The 12,934-nt window shown below is 41.2% G+C and overlaps 1 protein-coding gene across 2 annotated transcripts in view; it reads right to left on the bottom strand.

The window, feature by feature from the left end:
- LOC120936838 (probable cation-transporting ATPase 13A4) overlaps positions 1-12,934 on the bottom strand; it is a 123,718-nt gene that overhangs the window by 39,037 nt on the left and 71,747 nt on the right. For both annotated transcript variants that reach the window (XM_040349543.1, XM_040349542.1), the window contains exons 12-15: positions 10,293-10,481; positions 7,505-7,566; positions 2,789-2,939; positions 2,422-2,508 (exon numbers count right to left, since the gene is read on the bottom strand). In XM_040349543.1, coding sequence (XP_040205477.1) covers positions 2,422-2,508; positions 2,789-2,939; positions 7,505-7,566; positions 10,293-10,481 — 489 coding nt within the window. The remainder of the gene's footprint in view (positions 1-2,421; positions 2,509-2,788; positions 2,940-7,504; positions 7,567-10,292; positions 10,482-12,934) is intronic.

The raw sequence follows: 12,934 nt of genomic DNA, 5'->3' as shown, positions 1-12,934 counted from the left end.
TGAAGCCCAGTGCATTATTTTCCCCTCTTTTTTCTTAACCTTAAATAAGGACATGTGTGTTCCAGTGTGTTTAGGTGCATTCCAGTGCGTTTTTTATGCTATTACAGCATTCCAGTGCATCCAGTTCAGGAAAAATGTGGCATGTTCTACTTTTTTTTCTGGAAACTGGAAAGCACTGGAACTGCATGCACTGGTGTGAACTATGCAATTGAAATCCATATAACCTACTTTCTATGTGTTTTTGATACAGAAAAAAAAAAAACGCACTGGACTGCATGTGATGTGCATGTGATGAACTGGTCCTGTTGATCGTAATAAAAAAAAATCTGATAAAAACCCATATACTCTAAAACAATTATTCTGCACTCTCTGAGAGCTTAAAGTGTACGTTTAATGTACCTAAAGCACATAGATACAAATGTTGAATGAATATAAAATATATTCTACTGTGTACTTTACCCAGATTACAAATGGTCTTTTGTTATGCATTTAGAAGGTTTAGAATGCATAAAGCAGAATTACACCCCCCTCCCCCTCTCTTAACAGACCAAGCCATCCAGCAAAGGTGGCAGTTAGAAAGTTGAGACAAACCATTTACCACTGAAAGGGATGCTTAAAATGGTCAGCTTTTATTTATGTTATGTAAAACCTTTCTCTCAAAAGGTAAAAATAACTTTTGCTGTAACCGCTTATAGATCTGATGAACCAGCGGAGGCTGAGAAACGCGTCTTCCCATTGGCTGTCCGAAGTCCCTACGTCACTTCCGGTTGTACGGCGATACGTTGCGTTCCACGCTGGAACGCACGCCGCTTCTGATACAGCATCCATGGCTCCTGCACTCTCTGGGGTCCCCCAAAGGCTCCTGAACACCTTGGACCTTCATTTCCATCGCCCAGGGGACCAGGATATGAGACCAGCCTGTTGTAACTGTTGATGACACGTTGTGACACCGGACCAGCCGTTTCTTCCATTACATGCCTGTGTTATCACTGGTTTTGTGAGTAGCCATTCTTATTGTGTAAAAATTACTTGAATTAAATACCCACTTACTGCACTTAGGTTGGCGCATTTTCTCTTTTTGTTTATACATATCTTTCAGAGTCTGCTTCTGCTTCAGGATTTTGCTGCCACTAAAGTGCTTATTGGACTTATATTGGACTATTGATTCATTAATTTTTTAGTTATTGACATGGACCTTATGACATATGTACTTTTCAATTATTGACTGTGCTCTCCTGGTTATGCGCCATCTCCCTATATGTATTATACCTATTAATATACAGGTTATCACATATCTAAATTTCAAAAAATCTTATCAAGTCTTGTTACTTATTAAGTAAAAACAAATAATAATAAATGTTTCTATAGAAAAGCTGTGTTTTAATACAGATATGTAAAAGCCTTTATATCGATAATAAAAAGCTGAACCTTATACCTAAAGTAACATTTAAGGCTAGTGCGACTTATCATGCGACTTGGGACTGCAAAGTCGCATGACAAGTTGTTTCCCATGATTTCCAATGAGTAAAAATTCTAGGCAAAATCGTGCGACTTTCAGGTCGTAATAGTGGAAACCTTGTCTAATTTATATGTACATTATATTGCAGAATGTTTCTGGACACCTGACCTTCATACTGTATAGTCTTCAATGTATTAAATTTGTGTAGTTCCAAGGTCTGGTCCTCATAATATTACAGCTTACAAATACCTTTTAGACAATTGTGTTCTTCTAACCCCGGGGCAGAAGTTTGTGGAAGGCCTTTTTCTGTTCCATTATGTGTACAAAGCCAGATCCATAAAGGCATGGTTGGACAAATTTTGGATGGAACAACCTAAACAGAGCCTTAACCTCAACATTGGGATAGATTGAAATGCCTATTAATAGCCAGGTATTCTCATTCAACATCAATACCTGGCCACACAAATGTTATTTTGGCTCTATGTAGACACACATTTCTACAAACACACACTCTCCAAAATCTGTTGGAAAGGTTTATAGCCACAAAAAGAGGTGTGGATGGACATTTTAATAATGGCATTTGTTTTAGAATGGGATGTCCGGGAAGCTCATATAGGTGTGATGGTTAGGTGTCTCCAGATTTTTGGCCATGCAATGTAGCCAACATTATGTTTGTTTAGTCTTTCAAAATGTGCATTGTGTGGATCTAGTCTGGGATCATTCATTATTGTCCAGCAAGCAATGGGCACTACAGTCTCTTCTAACACATGCCTGTTCCTTCTAGTCTCTGGTTGCTTTATGTTGGGGAATCTGCACTCGCTAATTTAAACTCGGTACTAAAATGAATTACAGTTCTTACAAAATATGTATGCAGCCTTGCCACATTGCTACATTGTAGAAGTTTCTTTATCCTGCATGTTCTAGATGAAATAGTATATATAAAAAAAAAAAAAAAAACTTGCCTTTACTGCTTTAGATCCAGGTTTTGCTATTGTGCAAGTGATCAGTGGCCCATCTTCTACAATTTTAGCTTGATAATCTTGAAGTTCCTGTTGCAAATTTCAAACAGTGAAATTTAAAAAAAGAAAAATGTATACCTTAATCATAACCTACGTTTCTTTATCCTTATACGATGCACTGATTTTTTAGCACATTTAATGGGATTACAGATAAGAGTATGTCATATAATGAGTAATGTCATATAAGAGAACATTATCCTAGTGAGCAGATAACATGATTTTAGTAAATGCCTTAATTGGATTACTACTCTTAATCCAGTATTAAAAACCAACTTAATGCAGATTAGTGTAATATAGGAAAATAATGTACCCAGCCTGTCCCTTCAAACATTTTCAAGTCCAGTGGATCTCCATTTATTTTCCCATCCATCTTGATTAAGGAATGGCAGCTAGTCATAGCCTGAAGAACTAGGCCCCAGGACAAATTATTAGAGCTTTTAAGCAAATTAATATCCTGGAACCTGCAAAGATGTAAAGAAAATTTTAGGGAACATATCTAAAAGAGTTAAAATAAGCATATAGCTAAGACATAACTAGCTGTAGAACACATATAAATAAATACCTTGTCCCAAATGAACACCATCAAATAAGTTAAAAACATTAAAAAATACATTAAGGCAATACTGATTTTATTTTTATAAATGCCAATAAATGAAATAGGGGTCGATTCACAAAGAGTTAAATAATGGCAAATAAAATGCGGTAAAATACTGCATGCCGTAAATCAGTTGTGAAAGTTCAATTCACTAAGAATTTTGCGTTAACTAAAGACAGCGTTATTCTTTCGATTGTGCAGTAACAACCACATTTGCATGGTGGAGCGGATGGTAAGTTACTCCAGTACGCTGTCTGAATACAAACTCTGCATTGTACACCCTCGTGGCTGTGCCAGCATGCTCTGACTGCAATCTCTGCATATACAGGCATACCCCATTTTTATGTACACAATGGGGTTGATTTACTAAAGCTAGAAAGTGCAAAATGAGGCTCACTTCTGCATAGAAACCAATGAGCTTCTAACCCCAGCTTGTTCAATTAAGCTTTGGTAATAAAACCTGGAAACTCATTGGTTTCTATGCAGAAGTGAGCCTGATTTTACACTTTCCAGCTTTAGTAAATAAACCCCATTGTGTACTTAAAAGTGGGGTATGCCTGTATGTACAACTTAAAGGCTGCTGCCGCACACTCTCTGACTGCAATCTTTGCCTATATGTACACCATCATGGCTGTTCCAGCATGCTCTGACTGCTATGTCAGCATATATTTACACCATCATGGCTGTTCCAGCATGCTCTGACTGCTATGTCAGCAGGGGCGGACTGACCATTCGGTCATTCGGTCATTGCCCGAGGGCCCGTGGTGGGGGGGGGGGCCTGGGCTGGCTCAGTCCGTCCCTGGAGGTGCCCGCAGCAGCGTCAGCTAATCTACACAATTAAAAAAAACTGAGTCTGTACTCCCGAGATGCCTTGTATAAGAGGCTCGCTCGGGAGTTATGAGCTTCCCAGGATGGATGGCTTATCAGAGCCGTGAGCCGTGCGTGCAGGGATGTACAGTGACACTGTGACAGGCGCTGCGGCCACCTCTCTCCCCTGTGCTTCAGCTGAGGGGGCGGGGCCATAAGTCACTGCCTCGGAGGACTGCATGTGAAGGAGCTGCTGCTGCTGGACTGGAGAGGCAGAGCACACTGAATTGCACAGACACAGGAATGAATGGCATTCACAATGACCTGCCTTGTGTTGTGTGCAGATTAGCAGGTCAGTGTCATAAATAATGAAAGCCCTGTGATTGCAGTGACAGTGTCTAATCTGTGTTATAAGAGCCGTGCCCATGCTGATTGTTTACCTTCTTGCCCTGTGCTGTGTCTGTGCTTATTTACCAGGTAGCAGGTCAGGTCAGGGGCTATTCACTAGTGCACATGATGAGCCATTCATCCCGGTGTCTTGTCGAGATGGTTCCCCTATCGGATAGGATCCGACCTCGACTGCGCAGGCGCTGCACTTGCACAGTCGGAGGCTACGAAAATCTCCAAGCCCGAAGAGCTGTTTGTTAGCTGTAAACAGATCATATGCAATGAACACTGCGCTCACTCCCGACCCAATGCTTGGTGCTGGTTACACACGCCCCCAGTTTGTTGATATTCTCAATATGACATCCACCCCTTTGACAAAAGCACTGGCCATCGAGTGGAGGAGCCGTGTATAACCAGCCCCAAGCATCGGGTCGGGAGCGAGTGCATTGCGCATGCTCCATTTACAGCGGACAAACAGCTGTTCAGCCTCGGAGATTTCCGTAGACTCTGACTGAGCATGCACAGTTGAGGTTGGAAACTATCAGATAGAGGAACCATATCGTCAGGACACCGGTCAGCTCATACCTCCCGACCCCCTCATATACAACAGCCACATCAACCTAGCTAGTGGGATTTAATGGTTCAAGGCACTGCTTTCTCGGGGGTACAGACTCCGTTTTTTTATTGTGTATGATAAGCTGCCACTGTTGCGGGCACCTCCAGTGGCGGACTGAGCCGGCCCGGGCCCTGCCACCACGGTGCCCTCGGGCAGTTCCCGACTGACTGGTCAATCCGCCCCTGCACACTGATATCTGGTACGCTGAATGCCACTCAGTGTATAGATATCAGTGTTATATATAGGGAATAGCACTTAGACCTGGTTCACATTGAAGCAATTTACCATGCGATTTGACATGTCAAATCGCATGGCAATGGCACTAACCGAATCGGTGCGATGCCCCATTTGTGGCGCCGATTCCCAAAAGTAGTTTCTGTACAACTTTTGGCGACTTCTTGGTGCAATTTCCATAGACATCTGTGCAGCAACCCTCACAGATGTCTCTGAAATCACCCGCCAAATTCGCACTGATATGCGGGTATGAAATCATGCGAGTTTAGATGAACTGTCTCACAATTTCATTCCCGCTGTCAGTGCGAACCTGGACTAAAGCTGATTCACACCTATGGCATTTTTTGTGCATTTTGCAGATTTGCACAACAATCCATTTATCATGGTTTCCTATGGAACATGTTCTGTAGTGCAAATCTGCAAAATGCAAAAAGCACTAAAAATGCCATAAGTGTTCATCCAGCCTAAGTGAGTGTTATTCCCTATATATATTCCTTACGTTGGTGGTCAGTGAGAAGAATGTTCCTTACATTGGTGATCAGTGGGAAGAATGTTCCTTACATTGGTGGTCAGTGAGAAGAATGTTCCTTACATTGGTGATCAGTGGGAAGAATGTTCCTTACATTGGTGATCAGTGGGAAGAATGTTCCTTACATTGGTGATCAGTGAGAAGAATGTTCCTTACATTGGTGGTCAGTGAGAAGAATGTCCCTTACATTGGTGGTCAGTGGGAAGAATGTTCCTTACATTGGTGATCAGTGGGAAGAATGTCCCTTACATTGGTGATCAGTGAGAAGAATGTCCCTTACATTGGTGATCAGTGGGAAGAATGTCCCTTACATTGGTGATCAGTGGGAAGAATGTTCCTTACATTGGTGATCAGTGAGAAGAATGTCCCTTACATTGGTGATCAGTGGGAAGAATGTTCCTTACATTGGTGATCAGTGAGAAGAATGTCCCTTACATTGGTGATCAGTGGGAAGAATGTTCCTTACATTGGTGATCAGTGAGAAGAATGTCCCTTACATTGGTGATCAGTGAGAAGAATGTCCCTTACATTGGTGATCAGTGGGAAGAATGCTCCTTACATTGGTGGTCAGTGAGAAGAATGTTCCTTACATTGGTGATCAGTGAGAAGAATGTTCCTTACATTGGTGATCAGTGGGAAGAATGTCCCTTACATTGGTGATCAGTGAGAAGAATGTCCCTTACATTGGTGATCAGTGGGAAGAATGTCCCTTACATTGGTGATCAGTGAGAAGAATGTCCCTTACATTGGTGATCAGTGGGAAGAATGTTCCTTACATTGGTGATCAGTGGGAAGAATGTCCCTTACATTGGTGATCAGTGAGAAGAATGTCCCTTACATTGGTGATCAGTGGGAAGAATGTTCCTTACATTGGTGATCAGTGAGAAGAATGTCCCTTACATTGGTGATCAGTGGGAAGAATGTTCCTTACATTGGTGATCAGTGGGAAGAATGTCCCTTACATTGGTGATCAGTGAGAAGAATGTTCCTTACATTGGTGATCAGTGGGAAGAATGTTCCTTACATTGGTGATCAGTGGGAAGAATGTTCCTTACATTGGTGATCAGTGGGAAGAATGTTTTAATTCCTATAATAAACATGTATTTTGAACAGTGTGTAGAGAAATTCTTTGAACGCCTGCAATGTGGGCAGTGCAATATGTAGGTGGGACTTTGTGTGAATGTAGCTTTAACGTGGGCGGGGACACATGGGCGGAGACACAGGGGGCCCCATGATCTCCTTTTGCCCGGGGGCCCCATGAACTGTCAGTCCGCCCCTGTATGTCAGCATATATTTACACCATCATGGCTGTTCCAGCATGCTCTGACTGCTATGTCAGCATATATTTACACCATCATGGCTGTTCCAGCATGCTCTGACTGCTATCTCAGCATATATTTACACCATCATGGCTTCTGCAGCATGCTCTCTCACTGAAATCTCTGCATTACACCCTCATGGCCATACTCCAGCATGCTGTCTGCTTGCAATATCTCTGCATATGTATACCCTCATATGCCACCCCAGCACGCTCTCAGTTTGCAAAATCTCTATTATAAGCAAGCAATAGATCACTCTTTTGCTGCAGGACTAGAAAGGGCAGAGCTTGATTAGCTCTTTCCTGTTAGTAGATTAAAATGGAAGCTTAGAAGAAATCCCAAGGACATCTGAGATCACTTTACAATGAACTGCATGTAACCAAGTAGTGGGCATAGTGCTATTATGACCCATAGATGCTGCATACTGGAATTTTTGAATTACAGTAGCATTATAAAAATAGAAAACAAGAATTGTGTTAATCAATATATTTAGTATGGTGAATTAGTTCATATTACCTCATTGGCTAATTCAAACTTACCTGCTGTTATCACAAGGAAGTATGCCGTACAAATCTAAGATATCTTCTGTTAAAGTGCCTGTCTAGGATAAATAATAATAAACTGATTATTCTTATAATTATTACAATGTGAGGAGTACTGTATGCAAATTCTTCTATTGCAGATGTAATTAGTTATGTATATAAATATCTCTAATAAACAGTATGATTGATAGGTGTGTGTGTGATCTACCTGGTTAGATATCAGTCACTGTGATTGCTTCTGGAAATATCGAAATGTAATTAATGTAATTGAATGTGTAAATGAGAAGGTATATTATGTTTGTTTCAAAAAATATGCTAGCTAAAAGTCAATAAGCTGGGGGAATCCACTCTGCCAGGTTGGTGCCTGATTTGTTTATCTAAACAATGAGAGAAAACTGTCTCCAAAAAACAGCTAAAAAACCTTTTCTCGTTTTAAAGATCTTTGAGATATAGGTGTGCAATATGGAGATACAATATAACATGATGGGTGTTTTTCAGTCCTAGACACTGCTAACCAGCAACTGTGGAGTCCTTCTAGACCTTGGAGAAGTTGTCTAAAGTTTTGAAAGGATAGGAGTGCCACATCAGATTGAACGATTTTATTTTGCAATGTCCTTATTTTCAAATACAATATAAGAAGACAACTTTTGTCCTGCATAAATCAACCTGGGAAAATCATATAACATCTGCACATTTTTACATTTACCCTCCAAACTCTGTGCAGTTAGCCTCTCAACACTTTGCATGAAAATGAGTGACATTATGGTAACAAAAGGTTATTTAAAAGCATCCAAAGGTATATAACTTTGGGTAACAGTATACTAGTGATGAGTGAACGGTTCAGGCTAAGCATCAGTTTGGCCGTTGGACAGTGCTCGTTCGGGTGCTCGGCGAACATCCAAATTTGTGGGGTGCTTGGCGGGATGTTCACCTGCTGAGTGCTCCATAATGCATTTCTCACTGCACAGAGCATTGTAAACACTGATTGACGAAAGCAATCCATACCAGACCAAAATCCATACCAGACCCTTATCCGAGCATGCAGCCTGGCAGGCCAGGAAAGGGGGGATGAGCAAGCACCCCCCTCCTGAATTATACCAGGCAACATGCCCTCAACATGAGTGGTCCTTAAAGCACCTTGTCCCCATGTTGATGGGGACAAGGACCTTTTCCCCACAACCCTTAACAAGGGGGCCCCCTAAATCCTGCCCCCTCTGTGTGAATGAGTATGAGGTATATTGTCAATCACGATTGTCAATTGTCAATTACGATGCCTGCCACACCGCCGGATTCCAGATTCCGACAGGCCCCCTGCCCACAACCACAGCCAAGGGTTGTGGGGAAGAGGCTCTGCCAACATGGGGAAAAGGTGCTATGGGGTAGGGGGCAAAGCACCTTGTGTGTATGTTTTTCATCGAGAAAACTGTTGTGGATCTTGACGAGAAAAAAAGAGAACAGGTTCTCTTTTTTCTCGTCGGTAGTCTCAGCTTTTTCGTTGTGGTTCTCATCGGGCTGGTTTACGACGAAAAACACGTTCGTGTGTATGCTTAGAAACGCGCGCATGCTCAGAATAAAGTATGAGTCGGGAGCGCACCTTCGGTAAAAGTAGCGTTTGTAATGGAGACAGCACATTCATCACGCTGTAACAGACTGAAAAGCACGAATCGTCTCTCACCAAACGAGATTCTCGGTCGTGTGTGTGAGGCCGTACAGATGCACCACTTTACAGGCAGAACCCCCATGTTTAAAGGAATTTTTCAGTTTTATTTCACGTTAAGCATCATTAAAATCACTGCTCCTTTAAAAAACGAAATTTACATTGATACATACCGGCCCCATACCATTTTTTTCTGGCCAATAACTTGCATATAAGTCTTCAAAATGGGGACTTTAGATTTTTCAAGTTTGGGTCCCATAGACTTTAATAGGGTTCATGGTTCAGTTCAAACTTTTTCCATGTTCGGGAACTCTGGTGCAAACTGAACTGGGGTTCTTCAGCCCATCACTACAGTATACAATTTACTTTGCAAAAAAGTTATATTATTATTGCTTTGAGTTTCTGTTGTTATGACCCATGTGCAATTGACGAACCCATTTTGCCTTTTTTAGTGTCGGTTCACACTTGAGCACTGCAAATTTGCAGTGAGTTCTGTGTGGATTCCGCACTGCCTCCAAATCAAACCCCGTTCATGCAAATTGTTGCAGGTGTGTATGACACCCCGAAATGAGTTCACAAAATGTAGTGCAATTTGCAGAATTGGATCACATGGGTCAGAACACCCCTGTAATCGGATTCTGGTGGGACCAAAAAAAGGGTCCTGCATGATTTTGGTATGAATTCAGTGCGATTTAAACTATACAGAATAATGGCTCAAATCGCACTGCTGAAGATTTGCATGTGATTTGAACAAGAATGCGGTGTGATTCCTGTTTCCAATCACATGCAGGAGTACAGGCCATATGTAGGTGAAGAAGTGATAAGGGAAGTGTTTTCACATGGCTTACACAATTCAGATAAAAGTATAATCATAAAAAATAAATAAAAAGTAATAGCAACTAACAAAAATATTTAACATGATTGTAAAGGTAATTTTGAAAACAAAATAACAAACATGTCATACTTACTTGCTTTGTGCAATGGTTTTGACATAGAAATAGCTAAACGATTTAGCTAAATCATTTAAATAGCTAGCAAGTGCAATGCTTTACTTTGCATTTTCTTTTCCCTTTTTATGATCATGGAAAACATTTATGGAATGCAAACCATTTATAAGATTAAACTTACTTTGTCAAAACATACAAGATTTAATTGCCCAGCTAAATTAATCCTTTGAGGACTAATGCAGAATATACCGAGTTTCTTCAGTCTTGTTTGTGCATAAAGAAGACCAAGTGTAATGGTGGCTGGAAGGGCAGCATTCACAGCTGCTGTTAGCATCAATAATGACATCAGTACTATATCATGTACACTGGCCTGTGGGGAAGAAGAACAAGGAAAAAATCTGCTTAACCACAGTAAACTTTGTTTTTCATAAAAGCTACCTTGCATAAACAAGTATAACTCAAAATTTTAGGTGGCAAACAAAAAGCATTGCTAGCCATTGAAGAAAACAAGGAGATCTATTTATAATTATTTTTACCCAAGATTCAGAAAGCTTTAACCCAAAATGTATCAATGTTTTCGATTTAATCTAGTGTGAGGTAAATTATGGGTAAAAATTGTGTAAATTTTGGTTGAAAACATGAATAAATAGACCCCAAGGTAATTCAGGCACATACAAAAATATGGAATTTAATGAAAAAGTTGTTTCAGTAATTAAATTCAAAAAGTGAAACTCATATGTTATATAGGGAAACAGGTGTATAGGCACTGCAACCTTCCCACATAAAAGCTCTGCCCGTGGCTCAGACCTTTAGGCTGCTGACACCTCCAACATACCAGAATAAAGGAAAGAGGTGGTTGGGAGTCAGGGTGATATCCAAAATAATATTTCTTTATTAAATGAAAGTAGAAAGCTGTAAAAAAGCCTATGGCCTTGTACACACGACCGAGTTTCTCGGCAAAAACCAGCAAGAAACTTGCTGGGAGATATTTTTTTGCCGAGGAAACCGGTCGTGTGTACATTTTCGTCGAGGAAACTGTCGAGAAACTCGACGAGCCAAAAAGAAAGCATGTTCTCTATTTCCTTGACGAGAATAGAGAAAATTGGCTTGTCGAGTTTCGACAGCTTCACAAGGAACTCGACGAGGAAAACGATGTGTGTACGAGGCCTATGTGTTTTTGAAGTTAGTCCTTAGTCATGGCTAAGGACTAATGTCTGAAATGCGTAGGATGTTTTACAGCTTTGCATAGAGGCGATCAGCCCCTGGCACTGCTGAGGTGTTGTTGAAGACCAGGTTGCTTTGATAGCGGCCTTCAGTTTGTCTGCATTGTTGGGACTGGTGTCTCTCATCTTCCTCTTGACAATACCTCACATATTCTCTATGGGGTTTAGGTCCATGGCCAATTAAGCACAGTGATACCATGATCATTAAACCAGGTATTGGTACTTTTGGAAGTGTGGGCAGGTGCCAAGTCCTGCTGGAAAATGAAATCAGCATCTCCATAAAGTTGGTCAGCAGAGGAAGACATGAAGTGATCTAGAATTTCCTGGTAGAGGGCTGCGCTCACTTTGGACTTGATAAAACACAGTGGACCAACACCAGCAGATAACAAGGCTCTCCAAATCATCACTGACTGTAGAAACATCACACTGGCCCTCATGCAACTTAGATGCTGTGCCTCTCCACTCTTCCTCCAGACTCTGGCACCTTGATTTCAAAATTAAATGCAAAATGTACATTTATCTGAAAATAGGACTTTGGACCACTGGGTAACAGTCCAGTCCTTTTTCTCCTTAGCCCAGGTAAGACAATTATGATTCAGGAGTGGCTTGACACAATGAATGAAACAGTTGTAGCCCATGTCCTGGATACATCTGTGTGTGGTGGCTCTTGAAGCACTGACGCCAGCTGAAGTCCACTCCTTGTGAATCTACCCCAAATTCTTGAATGGCCTTTGCTTCACAATACTCTCAAGGCTGTGGTTATCCCTGTTGCGTTTGCACCTTTTTCTAACACACTTTTTCCTTCAACTCAACCTTCCATTAATATGCTTGGATACAGCACTCTGTGAACAGCCAGTTTCTTTAGCAATGACCTTTTGTGATTTACCCTCCTGTGTCAATGATAGTCTTCTGGACAAAAAATGCCAAAAGCTCTTAAACTCAAGTTTAGGAGCTGTAGTGTACATGAAGCCTTAAGCCCTGTACACACGATCGGATATCTGATGGAATCTAATCCGATGCATTTTTTCGTCAGATATCCAATGAAGCTGACTTTCATCAGTCTTGCCTACACACCATCGGTCAAAAATCCGACCGTGTACAACGGGGTGACATAAAACACTACGACATGCTGAGAAAAGTTCATGTGCTTCCGAGAATGCGTCGACTTGATTCTGAGCATGCGTGGATTTTTGATCGATAGACTTCCACACAGACAATCTTTTTTTCTATCGTTTTGTTATCCATAGGAACATTTTAAAACATGTTCTATTTTTTTTTCACCGATGGAAAACAAACCGATGGGGCCCACACGCGATCGGTTTGTCCGATGAAAGCGGTCCATCGGTCTGTAACAGGGATTTTTAGGTACCATAGTTTGTCGCCATTCCACAAGAGTGCGCAATTTCAAAGCATGACATGTTAGGTATCTATTTACTCTACGTAACATCATCTTTCACATCTCCTTGCTAAGATCTGGTGTGGAATTTCTGATCAGAAGTGGAATTTTTTGAATACAAGTGGAAGAGTTAAAAACCAGGAGTTGCTTTTAGCTGCTTTTAACTGTTTCTGCTGCAAGTGTTCAATTGTTTGTCTTTTTTTC

Source organism: Rana temporaria, chromosome 4 (genome assembly GCF_905171775.1).
Source record: "Rana temporaria chromosome 4, aRanTem1.1, whole genome shotgun sequence".
Classification (NCBI taxonomy): domain Eukaryota; kingdom Metazoa; phylum Chordata; class Amphibia; order Anura; family Ranidae; genus Rana; species Rana temporaria.
The sequence above is the reverse complement of the archived record's forward strand: the minus strand, read 5'-3'. Positions and strand labels throughout refer to the sequence as shown.